Here is a 13,568-nt window from a genome sequence, read left to right on the forward strand (position 1 = left end):
GTGTCTTCTCTTTGGCTACATTTTCTTGGTGTGATCTCATTTAGTTAGAATAAATTTGATTCAGTTCAAAATGTTTTTCTTGCTTGAAAAAACATACATTTTTGAAATTTTGTTTAATATAATATGATATTGCAGCAGTTTGTTTCTGTGTTGTGCAAATCAGTGTTAAGAATCATAGCATGCATGGATTACATTTTGCTTACATAGGAAGTTTATATATGTCATGAATGTTGTTTCTATATATAGTATGTTACTTTTGACTTGGAAGTGGCTTGAAATATTGTTACGCTTCAAATGCTGTATGTGTGTGCATATCGGTTGTGATGATGCTTCTAGAATACCACTTTATACCAGTCTTTGATGGAAAACTTGTGACAAATGATTTTTGGCCACAGTTAATGCTTTCTTAAGATTTATTATTGCAGCTTTGCATTGTATGTTTCTTCATTTATAGCATATATTGTATTCGTGACTGCTTAATTACGTAAACAATGCAGCATATATCTGGGTAAATAATGCAAATCTGTGTTCATGTTTTGAAGTCCATGAAAGAATCATTGCATGTGTTAAAAACGTGCTTGTTTTATTTTTATCTGTCGGTTTTCATATCCTCGATCTTTTTTCTTCTTTCTTCTATAAAGATTTGTCATTATGTTTTACAACAACAACAACAAAAAACACGAAAAAAAACCCAAAAAAACCCAAAAAACAGCAACCCACTAACATGCAAATGGCATAATAGTGATAAATGTGGTAATTTAAAGTGCAAAGTGAATTGTCATGAACTTTCGTGATACATAGGTGCATGCCTGAGAATGAGGGAGAGGGATGAATTTAGTTGTGTAATGTGTGGGTAACATATGGTTTTGTAGCAGTGAGAAGACAGTGTGCTTATTTATTTTTAAAAAAGTCCCTTGAAACATTTTGTTCGGACAGAAATGAAATATCTTTTTTTTTTTTTTTTATCTTACAGTGACTATGATACTGCTTTCTCCATGTACATGTATTGATGGCAGAAACCATTGGGGCATACACAGTAAATTGATAGGTGTGGAAGGGTACGGACTCATCAAGGTTAGCACTTTAGCTGTGTGGATTGTTAACTGATGATAAGTACTGGTCTTACAGTTACTATGATACTGCTGTCTGCATGAACATGAGTAGATGGCAGAAACATATAGGGCACAGTGAGTGGATGGGTTTGGAAGAGTACTGACTGTTGGAGATTGGCACAGATTGTTAACATGATAAACAGTTGTCTTGCAGTTACAGTAATTGTTAACCCTTTCGCTGCCAGGAAAATAAGATTTAAGTGAAATCTATTTGCCAGGGTTTTTTCACAAAAAACGGGTATAAATTTTCAAAAAATTCTGTGCTCTTTGTTATTGGAGAAAGACCCATAAAAGTATATATTTTCTGAAAGGGAAATGAATAAAGAATACAAAACACATGATGTTTTCCCATTTTATGCATTTTAAGTGACATGCTGTTGTTTTGAAATCAGTGTTTTGTTTTTTGTCACATTTTCAACTTGTTCATTGCAAACATTAGTCTGGTAATTTGCACAAAAATATCATTTTCTGGACAAATGGATATCTGCACACACAAAATCATACTAGAACAACCACAATATAAAAAAACTGAAAAAGAAATAGATGCATTGTGACTTCTGCAAGTGATAATATGGATGTGAGGCCACGCCCCCTCAGTCTCCACCCCCCTCCTCTTCACCCCTCTCAAACCCTCACTTCATCAGACCGCGTTGGCTGAGTGCCAAGAAAATAGCTCATACGGTGCCCTGCTAAAAATTCGTCTGCTAGAGTTGAACAGCCTGCATCACTCACTGATAGTTGTATCTTGGCCACTCTCTTGATTGCTCCCTTTATTTTCTATCAAATCGTCCTATAAATGTTCACCACTGTCTTCTCCTTCGAATTTATGCTCCAATTCTTTCTGAGCATTAGCTAAAGAAAGTAATCTTGGTTGATTTAGTTCGCCACGAGCGCATGTCTTGAGCACGGAGTCAGTCCGACATTTTGTTGAGTGAGCGAGGAGAGGAGCCAGGCAAAGACTGCGGCCAGTAACCCAACCAAAACGTTCAAATAAAGGACTGCCTTATGACGCAGATGGTGTTTCTAGCTATGAATAGAATCCAGAAAGATTCCCCAAGCTAAAGCTACCAGCATTTTTGTCAACGAACTGAATGCAAAGCAGGGAAAAGTCAGAATATTTCGATGACGAGTTATCTCGTCATGCAGGCAGCGAAGCATACATGCTTGCCATGACGAGTTATCTCGTCATGCAGGCAGCCTAGGGGTTAACATGATAAACACTTGCAGATACAGTAATAAATTGTTAACATGATAAACATATGTCTTGCAGTTACAGTAATAAATTAACATAATAAACACATGTCTTGCAGTTACAGTAATAAATTAACATAATAAACACTTGTCTTGCAATTACAGTAATAAATTGTTAACATGGTAAACACTTGCAGTTACCATAGTGCTGCTGTCTTCATGTGCTTGTATTGATGACAGAAACTTTTTGGTCACAGTGTGTCGATAGTTGTGTGGAACAGTGGTGACTGGTGTTAGTGACACATTGAATAGGAAAACAGTGTAGTAAAAAATACTGACTTGTTTGTGGCACACGCAATGTGTAGATAAGTGTTGAACAGTGGTGACTGTTGTTAGTGACACAGTGAATGGAAATGTTTGTGGGGAATAATACTGACAATTTTTTGGGGCACGGTGATTAGATATATGTGTGGAACAGTGGTGATTCCTGTTGACACAGCAAATAGAAATATGTATGGATTAAAACTGACAGTTGTTTAGGGCACAGTAAGTAGATAGTAGCGTGGAACAGCAGTGACAGTGTGTGTGTGTGTGCTGTGTACAGCGGACCCCTCTCCGACCAACTGGGAGGACCTGACGGATACCAAACCCATCACCCTGGTCAACGACTGTGTCTCCTTCACCACCACTGTGTCCGCCAGGTAACATCACTGGCTTCTCTGCTCTTGCTTCCCCCTACTTCCTCCCCCTCTCACCTCTCCCGGCCCTGTTTGTGATTTTTTTTTTTATTTTTTTTTATTATGAATCATCATTTCAAGGCATGTAGGGGATTGGGGGTGGTATAACTAATTAACTACTATGTCAGCCAGGTACAGTCACTGGGCTCTCAGTGCTTACTCCCCCTCCCCCTAGCCACTATTTATCTAGCCACTTGGTCAGCCAGGTATAATCACTGGGCCCTGCTCACTTACTACCCCCATACCCCCAGGATTCACTTTTTTTCTGTTTGTTTGTTTTTTTTATAATAAAGAATAGCAATCATTTCAAGGCATGTGGGGGGGATAACTTAACTATATTACACTTGTCAGGTGACTGAATCAAAACTTATTTTACAATATTTAGAAATCAACTGCTTGCTGGTTTTGCATAAGACCTTATGCAGTTCTTTAAGTTTATTCATTCAATCATTCATTTCATATCCTAACATATATTATTCTGTGCTCAGTTATGATCTTTTTATCAGAAACGTTTGTTGAAAACAGATGAAGAAGACAAACGAACAAAAATGTTATTGTTGCATGACATTACATAAGACAAGCTTCTGTGGGCTATTTCAGTAATATTTACATTGTTTTTGTACCGATGGTGAATGAGGATAAAGTAGAAGTTTCCTTGACTCAGAATTGAGTTTGAAAAAAACACAAAAAAAACCCCACCAAACTTCTACAACATCCAAAATCAGAATCTTTAGCAAAGGCACTGTGTGATCGTCACACACACACACCAGACACTATACGACCTTCACACCTGTGCCACAGGTTCTGGCTGATTGACTGTCAGAACATCTCGGAGGTGACTCGCATGGCCAGCGCCCTGTACCATGAAGCCATCACAGTGCCCTACATGGCCAAGTTCGTCGTGTTCGGCAAACGCACGTCCACTGAGGAGGGGCGCCTCCGCATGTTTTGCATGACTGACGACAAGGTGGACAAGACTCTGGAGAAACAGGAGAAGTTTGTGGAGATTGCTCGCAGCAGGGACATTGAGGTGATCATTAGAGTAATAATAATGATGATAATGATAAAGTACAAGAAGTACAAACATTAATTGAAAATTATTTGTGTTTCTTATATGATTTATGTATATAGTTTTAATTTGCTCTTACTCTTGACTGGTTAGAGAGGTTTGAGCTGCTTCCACAGATAGCTAGCAAGAAGGAAAGTGCAATAGTTTAGTGTTAATGAAATACACTTTGCTGTTGGCCTAACTGTAAGCATATTTCAGTCTCTGATATAAGCTGAGTGTTGAGCCTTCAAAGTAATGACAGGCACAAAAGCTAAGTAGTTAAAGTGTTGGACTTGCAATCTGAGGGTCCCAAGAAAGGTGAAAAATTGATAAAAATCTGAGTTCAGACCCTGAGCCTAGAAACGTGAAAAAGACAAAGTTGAGCTCTAACCCTGACTGGCTGTCTGTGTCAGGTGCTCGAGGGACGGCCGCAGTACGTGGAGATGGCGGGGAACCTGATCCCCATGACCAAGTCCGGCGACCAGCTGCACATCAACTTCAAGGCCTTCCGCGAGAACCGCCTGCCCAGCGTGGTCAAGGTTCGAGACCCTGACCAGGACGCTGCAGCCCGCGTGGCCTTCATGAAGGAACCCAAGCTGGCACGCGGGGAGGCCCCCCAGACCCCCATCTGTAACCTCAACATCCGTCTGCCAGACACCATTTCTGTAAGGGTCGGAGCAGTGTGTGGGGGTGTGTGAGAGAGACTGTGCTGTTAATAACTGAACAGTGTGGGGGAGGGGGAAGGTGTGTGTGTGTGTGGGGGGGTGTAGTGTGCTGTGGGGGTGTGTAATGTGTGTGTGTGTGGTGTTGTGTGTGTGGTGTGGTGTGTTTTGTGTGTGTGTGTGTGGTGTGTATTATGGTATGTGAGTGTGGTATGGTGTGTTTTGTATGTGTGAGAGAGAGACTGTGGTGTTAATTTTTGGAGTAAAAATGTCATTACTGTATGGGCTTGAACCCATGGACACACTTCCTTGTCACATTAGCTGCAGACACCACTCTACCTGAAGGTGTTTCCCAAGCAGCCATTTCTAATTTTAACAGAAATACTCAAACGTTTGTTGTTTTTTTTGGTTTGGTTGGTGGAGAGTCCTTGTGTTTTTTCCCTGGTTTTTAAAATGTGATTGGTGTTGAGTTTGGGTTGATGCCAAGTTTTGATTTCTGTCTTGTATATTTATTCTCTTGCAGTCCAGCTCATCAGATGTCAGCTCTGACACCGCTGTTGAGATTCAGAAGCGCCACTCTCTGCTGCGTGAGCAAGGCATAGGTATGTAGGTCAAAGTCTGGGTTTTTCATATTTATATATATAGAGAGAGAGAGGGAGAAATTGTTTTTGTGCAGTTTTGTAACTTAGATGACCGTCTTGGCTGAAATTTGCTTTTACATTCTATTGCTTCACAGAAATCATGATGAAAATGTATAACCGTTATCATTTAAGCAGCATGCACATGTCAGTGATAGTAAATCTATTGTGTGATGATTCATCAGTAGTACTTTATTGTTAATTGATACATTTGATTGTACTTGAAAACTTTCCTTTTTTTCTTTCTGTTTTAAGTGGTAGAAATGTTTTATTTACTTGAAGACTTTTACTTTTTCAATTTCTTTCTGTTATCAGTCCAAAGTTATTGCTGTGGTGGAAAACATGTATGGCCAGATTGTGCTTGGAAATTTTACTTTCTTTCTGGTTTTCACTTGGAGCACTGGAAAAAAAAACAACCATGGCAACGAGAGTGTTGTCCTCTGCCAAAATCCTGTAGGAGAAATCCACTCTGATAGGTACGTAAAAATATATGCATGCACTCAAGGCCTGACTAAGCGCATTGGTTTATGCTGCTGGTCAGGCATCCGCCAAGCAGATGTGGCGTAGTGTCTATGGATTTGTCCAAATGCAATGATGTCTCTTTGAGAAACTGAAAGTGATTGCACAGGAAAACTGTTTTTAATTACACAAACTTTACTGTAACCCACTGATGCAGACTCCAGAAAGCTTATAGCCTCCATTTGTCAGTTACCTCCCTTGAGTTAAAGCATTTTTTTTGTCTCCCTTCCCTGGTTGTCAGTAGTGGAGTTTGCATGATGTGGAACTCCATGAACCTGTCCAAACTACTAGTCCACAGAAATCAAAAGTAGCTGCGGCTAATAGCCTCCCTTAGTAAGTTACCTCCCTTGTGCTGAAGAAAACATGTTTCTCTCCCTTTCCTTCCTGTCAGTGGTGGAGGACAGCGTGACGCGGAGCTCGATGAACCTGTCGGACGTTGCGGACAACGTGCAGGGTGACTGGGTGATCCTGGCCCAGCAGCTGGGCATCACCATGTCGGAGATCAACCGCATCAAGACTGACTACAGCACGCTGGCTGACCAGGCCCTCGCCATGCTGCAGCTGTGGGTGGAGAAGAACAGGGACAAGGCTACAGGTACTGGGGGTGTGTGGGGGTGTTGTGGAGATGGTGTGGTGTGGTGTGTTGTGAAGGTATTGTGGAGGTTGTACGGTGTTTTGTGGATGGGGTGTGGTGTGTGTTGTGGAGGTATTGGGGTGTGGAGCGGAGGTGTTGTGTTGTGGAGGTGGTGTGGTGTGGTGTGGTGTGGAGTGGAGGTGTTGTGGTGTGGTGTGGAGGTATTGTAGAGGTTGTGTGGTGTGGTGTGGAGGTAGTGTGGTGGAGGTAGTGTGTTGTGTTGTAGTGTGGTGTGGTGTTCTGGAGGTAGGTGGTGTGTTGTGTAGGTGGTGTGTTATGGAGGTGGTGTGTCGAGGCAAGGTGTGTGAGTGAAGGCCCTTGCTGTGTGCCTGCAGGTAACGCCCTGGAGACAGCCCTGCAGAAGATCAACAGAGAGGACGTGGTGAAGAAGTGCATGTACAACACGGAGGTCGTGAACGACGAGATGGAGGCAGCAGCGGCACGGGTCGCCATGGACCAGTCAGGTCAGCACTCCTTTTAACCCTGTCACTTTTAACCCCTGCACCTACAGCCCTCGTCATGGTACACATTTAACCCTTTCTCCTGCAGCCTTCATCATGGTGCACACTTAACCCTTCACTTAGTCTTTATCATTGTAGCCTTCGACATGGTCACACTTAACTCTTCACCTACAGCCTTCATCATGGTATACACACCACCAACAGTCTTCATCATGGTACACACACCACCAACAGTCTTCATCATGGTACACACACCACCAACAGTCTTCATCATGGTACACACACCACCAACAGTCTTCATCATGGTACACACACCACCAACAGTCTTCATCATGGTACACTCACCATCAACAGTCTTCATCATGGTACACTCACCACCAACAGTCTTCATCATGGTACACACACCACCTACAGTCTTCATCATGGTACACACACCACCTACAGTCTTCATCATGGTACACACACCACCAACAGTCTTCATCATGGTACACACACCACCAACAGTCTTCATCATGGTACACTCACCACCAACAGTCTTCATCATGGTACACACACCACCTACAGTCTTCATCATGGTACACACACCACCAACAGTCTTCATCATGGTACACTCTTAACCTTTCACCTACAGTCTTCATCATGGTAGCCTTCGTCACTTAAGTCTTTGTCATTGTACACACTTAACTCTTTCCATACTAAGGTACCTCATGCACACAACACTTTGTTACTGTGCTACGCTATAGTGTACCACGAGTTTAAAAATTCGTAGTTCATAGGTTAACAGTTTTGTGCAAAACTAAACAGCATAGCTCTGTTCTGCCGTCATCCAAAAGTGTACCTGTACTTTTATAGTGGCTGAAAATGCCTTTCTTCGAGTACAACAGATGTGAGTGTACAGTCACCCTTCTTGCTCTCTCGCTTGACAAGATGGCATCTCTGGCAACTTCGGCAAGTACTGTGGCTCAAAGTCGAATGCAAACTGATTCTACAGTGGATATCCACTGTGCATACGCATTTGCCCATTCAGTTGATACAGTTAGGATGTATCTATGGTTACAAAAGACCACATTTGTAAAAAAATCGCCTCCTTTATGTCAGTTGTTTTTTTCAAAATATGATAAATCAGTCAATATTTAAGTGAGTGCTTTGAAACGTTGCGAAATCTTCGTCCATTCTATTCTTTATATTATCACAAAATTTCACCACTGTATGTAATTGCATTCTTTTTTAGATATTTTTTTCATGTAACATAAACAAACGGCCAGTACAGAGAGTATCATGAAGGAAGTCATTTGGCAGTATAGAATGAATTAACCCTTCACCTGCAGACTTCGTCATGGTAGCCTTCGTCACTTGTCTTTGTCATGGTACACACTTAACCCTTCACCTATAGTCTTTGTCATGGTACACACTTAACCCTTCACCTACAGCCTTTGTCATGGTACACACTTAACCCTTCACCTACAGTCTTTGTCATGGTACACACTTAACCCTTCACCTACAGTCTTTGTCATGGTACACACTTAACCCTTCACCTACAGCCTTTGTCATGGTACACACTTAACCCTTCACCTACAGTCTTTGTCATGGTACACACTTAACCCTTCACCTACAGTCTTTGTCATGGTACACACTTAACCCTTCACCTACAGCCTTTGTCATGGTACACACTTAACCATTCACATAATTTTTGTCATGTACACACTTAACCCTTCACCTACAGGCTTCATCGCCTACAGTCTGTCACAGAACGTATGGTTGTATAGGTGGGACTGTTTCCATATTATTGTATTTCGCTTTACTTTTTTCCTTCAAGTTTAATGGTTTTTTTAATAAACATTTTTATTTCCATTTTAAACATCCATATGTAAAACAGAGGGATAAGATTAAAAAAACCAAAAAAAAAAACCAAAAAAAACAGATGCTGCATGAGATTAATAAAGTATCAGTTGCAAGAATTATTTCAATACAGGATAAGCAAGAATTATTTCAGTACAGGATAAGAGCAATTTATCAATATATTTAGGAAACAGATTTTTACAGTTCATGTGAACATAATAGACTGTGACTCTGATCTGATTCTTTTGTCCTAATTTGAGTGGATGGGTTCTTCCAGGTTTCGACACCTTCAAGGAGGAAGTGGGCATTACCAAAGACTCCATGAAACGAGGCATGTCATTGGACGTGCAGTACGATGAACAGGACATGATCAAGGTGAGTGACCTTGACCTGTGCTGAATCCCCTGCCCCTCTGCAACACCCCTTATCTTTTGTCACCAGTGCTCTGCTTGCTTTCGTCCTTTTGTTTTTGAGACAGAAACATCTGGAGTTATGGACGCCCTCCCTTGCTTCATGTCAGACTGTCTTATTTTGTTTTGAATTTGAGTGATTGAAGGTAAACTTCGCACAGAAGTCGCTGTCTTGATGAAGTAGAATGTATAAATTCCACACAGCGTATTCATAATTGTTCAATATCATGCTTTTGCATAACTGCTCGTGTACAAGCCTGAATTATCCTGTTCATAAAGGAAGACTACTCTGTTCCCATCCTCTTACGGCTTTCCCAGTTGACTTGATTGTTGTTTGATCTTATCGCCTGTGTTGTATAAAAGAGAACAAAATGATAATCGTAGCTTCAGATGTGTGTTTCAGCAAAGTAGCCAAATTTTGCAATTTTTTTCTGTTCTTTTTTTTTTTTTGTGTGTGTGTGTGTGGTGAAGTTGAATAAAGATGACAGGTGAAGTCTTGTTGTGTGTTGATGGGCCACCACATCACCAGTGCACCAGCTTCAGCATGCATGGCTTTTTACTGTCTTTTGAAACCTGGCAAGACTGTGCATTTGGGGATGGGGGGAATACTACTCCTACTACTATTACTACTAATACTACTACTATTACTACTACTACTACTACTAATGTACATTTGTATAGTGTCCTTTCTCTCTAAAAGCTCAGGACACTTTATGTGAAAGAAAAAGTCACAAATTACATGAACTATTCATGACCACTATTTCTCCCTCCCCCACTCTCGCTCATCTTACATGCAAGAGAGTTGACAGGCATGGGGTGGTGCTGGGGAAGGAAACAGAGAGAGCTTACAGATAGGTTTTAATAAGATGAATTTTTAGTGAAGAGCGAAAGGCAGAGATGGAATCAGATGAACGGTTATGATGAGAAAGATTGTTCCAGATATGAGGAACAGCAACGAGGAAAGAACATTCACCATAGGTTCTTGTACTGACACTAGGAATTTTCAGGAAGAGCAGAGAGTTCTTGAGGGAGTGTAAGCACTGATAAGGTCAGAAAGATGTGTAGGTCCTGTGAGGTTGAAGGCAGAAAAGCAGACTTACAGCTTTATATTTGATTCTGGCCTAATTGTTGAGTGATGTTGGAACTGCATAGCCATTGGTCTGTGCAGCATTGTCCCCAGTGCAGTCGTTACTTTCTGTGTACATTTCTGCTTAACAAAATTTAAAGGCAATGGTGCACAACTTTGTTAAAAAATTGAATTGATTAGATTATCAGTGTCTGAAGAAAGAAAAAATTGGGGGGATAAGTTTTTATTTTTCGAAATCAAATTTTACTCTCTTTTTTGAAATTCCAGTATTATTTATTAATAATGTACGATATCGTGTCTTACGCTTTAAGTGTAGGCAAGATTTTGATTAGCTGTGTGAAAATGGTTTTGTTAGTGTTTTATCTGTTGTTGTTTTTTCCGTTATAAGATTATGCTGTAGAATGTCTTCAGTTCTTTTGCACGCAAAATTCAGATTGTTTAAAAGAATTTCTTAAATTAAGTACTTGAATCATGGCAAGATAGGATAATTATTCATACAAGAAAGAATTCCTGGCTGAAGATAGGATAATTATTCATACAAGAAAGAATTCCTGGCTGCATATTTAAGTGTTTTTTGGGTTTTTTTCCATAATGCCACAGTGGAGGGTAGTATATAGTGCTCTTCATAGGTGGAAGGTAAAATCTGGTGTAAAAAGAAAAATGCTGATGACGTGACCCAGGAAACTGGCAGAGTTTAACCAGCTGTACAGGGACAGTGTGGTAATGTTAACCCCCTGACTGCTGAGCCTTGACGAATTGAGATCAGCGTCATGACTCTGAAGTTCAGTACCTGCTTTTTTCTTTACTCATGAAGCAGTGTGTTTGATTTTACTGATCAGAGTAATGCAATCCCATGAGGGAGATGTCTTGGTCAAAGAAAAAGAAAAGAAAATGGTAACTGACACCCAGACCTGTACTGTGTGTCTTTTCTCAGTGAGGTGACAGCCCTTCACTGATGAGTGTATTCATCAGCAGCAGTCGAGTGGTTAACAGTTCCTGTCACCTTGGTCATTCTTCCTAAGTGCTGAACAGTATGTGTGTGAATTCTTTTAACCATTGCAACAACTATGTAAGAACATTCCGTTTCATGCGTTCATCCCATGTGTTAGCTCCAGCATGGCACATGCATTGAAATGAAATAATACAAACAATAGATATGACATTATGTTTCTGTCAGTTAATGCTGTTTTCAGTTGTACTTAAATTTATACAAATGTCTGTTATGAACATTTAAAACAGTAGTTGTGTCTTTCAGTCATAAGCAGAAGCAAGAGTTGTCAAGCCGAAAATCCTGGAAGAAGTAATTATGTGGCACTTTCAGTCGAAAGTGTGTTTTTAGGTTTAATTTCTCCTGTGCTTTTTGCAGTATTTGTGTACACACAGGGTTGTCAGATGCAAAGTACAGTATTGTTACCCTTTAGATGTCAGGTACCCCTATGCTTTTTGCAATATTTGTGTGCACACAAGGTCGTCAAATGCAACCTAGTTGACTGTAAAGCAGCAGTGACCAAGGTGTACCTGTAAGTGCTAATGAGAGAGATGGTTAGAAAGTGAGAGAGATGGTTAGAAAGTGAGAGAGAGATGGTTAGAAAGTGAGAGAGATGGTTAGAAAACGAGAGAGATGGTTAGAAAGTGAGAGAGGGAGATGGTTAGAAAGTGAGAGAGAGAGATGGTTAGATGGTTAGAAAGTGAGGGAGAGATGGTTAGAAAGTGAGAGAAAGTGAGAGAGATGGTTAGAAAGTGAGAGAGATGGTTAGAAAGTGAGAGAGATGGTTAGAAAGACAAGAAGTGGTGTTTGCTTTGTGTGGATGTCGGCCGTGTCCCTAACACATCCTCTCTGCTCCTTCCTTGCATGGCGCGCCGCTTGTTTCAGAATCTAGACGATATTCAGGTGAGAAGGATCTGCTGGCCTGGACACTGCTTTGTCCATTTTTTTTCTTCTGGTCTCTTGTGCTTTGGTTTTGTTCTGGTTTTTTTGTGTGTTTTTTTTCATGTCTCATTTCTGATGTTATTCTGTGCTGCGCGGTCTTTCACTTGTGTGTCTGTTGACTTGTGTGTTCTTTCTTTTGTGGAAAGTTTTCTCTGCGTAATCTTCTGAACACCTGTTGGTCATTGTGCAAGTGTTAGTATCTTAGGGCGGAAAATACTTATTTTGTTATGATGATTGGTTAAATCCTGATCGCTTGTCAGGTACTGAATGTTTACTTATAAGTGCATTACAGTGTTTTACTTTTCAGTGCATTACACTTTATGAGTATGAGACAAACATTTTAGAATTTCTACATGCCATCATGTTGTTTTCTTATCCACCAAGTAAGAGTAACTATGTCAGTTTGTAATTATTTCATTATTAATTATTTCATGCATTGTATTGTATTTTTACTTTTGACATACTTTTGATGGGCACAATAGCTGAGTGGTTAAAATGTTTGACTTTCAATCTGAGGGTCCCGGGTTTGAATCTCGGTGACTGCGCCTGGTGGGTAAATGGTGGAGATTTTTCCGATCTCCCAGCTCAACATATGTGCAGACCTGCTAGTGTCTGAACCCCCTCCGTGTGTGTACACAAGCAGAAGATCAAATACACATGTTAAAGATCCTGTGATTCATGTCAGCGTTTGATGGGTTATGGAAACAAGAACATACTCAGCATGCACACCCCCGACATTGGAGTGTGGCTGCCTACATGGCAGGGTAAAAACGGTCATACATGTAAAAGCCCATTCATGTACATACGAGTGAACATGAGAGATGTAGCCCACAAATGCAGCAGAAGAAGAAGACATACTTTTCTTTGTGAAATAGAGAAGTGTTTCACCACGGTATCAGGAAATTTATGGATGTTGACTGCAAGTCTTAATAAATTGAAAATCTTAGGGGAAAAAACCACCACCAACAACAAAAAACCATGGTTTCAAGCAGTATTTGCAGATTGACACTTAGAAACATGTATTGTTACCAGCATGTCGTTTTGTGGGACTAGGTATGAAGTGTTAATTGGTATGTTTCACATTGTTGCTGTTTTCTGTGTTACATTTCTTTGGTGCTCTTTCCTGTCTGTCTGTGCCTGTCTGTCCTGACTCTCTTTCTCCATTCACACGCACGCACGCTCGCTCACGCGCACATGCACATTGTTTTTATTGTATATTCCTGCATTTAAAACTTTATGTTCTTTAAGTCAAAGGTATGTATTCGAGTGAATATCTTTCAACTGGGTACCTTTATTTCAT

The 13,568-nt window shown here is 40.6% G+C and overlaps 1 protein-coding gene across 42 annotated transcripts in view; it reads left to right on the forward strand.

The window, feature by feature from the left end:
• LOC143293050 (uncharacterized) overlaps nt 1–13,568 on the forward strand; it is a 192,214-nt gene that overhangs the window by 107,990 nt on the left and 70,656 nt on the right. For all 42 annotated transcript variants that reach the window (XM_076603883.1, XM_076603881.1, XM_076603898.1 and 39 more), the window contains 7 exons: nt 2,908–3,004; nt 3,842–4,070; nt 4,502–4,753; nt 5,274–5,352; nt 6,299–6,502; nt 6,877–7,005; nt 9,119–9,216. In XM_076603883.1, the coding sequence (XP_076459998.1) occupies nt 2,908–3,004; nt 3,842–4,070; nt 4,502–4,753; nt 5,274–5,352; nt 6,299–6,502; nt 6,877–7,005; nt 9,119–9,216 (1,088 nt within the window). The remainder of the gene's footprint in view (nt 1–2,907; nt 3,005–3,841; nt 4,071–4,501; nt 4,754–5,273; nt 5,353–6,298; nt 6,503–6,876; nt 7,006–9,118; nt 9,217–13,568) is intronic.

The sequence above is a fragment of the Babylonia areolata genome, chromosome 18 (genome assembly GCF_041734735.1).
Source record: "Babylonia areolata isolate BAREFJ2019XMU chromosome 18, ASM4173473v1, whole genome shotgun sequence".
Lineage (NCBI taxonomy): Eukaryota > Metazoa > Mollusca > Gastropoda > Neogastropoda > Buccinidae > Babylonia > Babylonia areolata.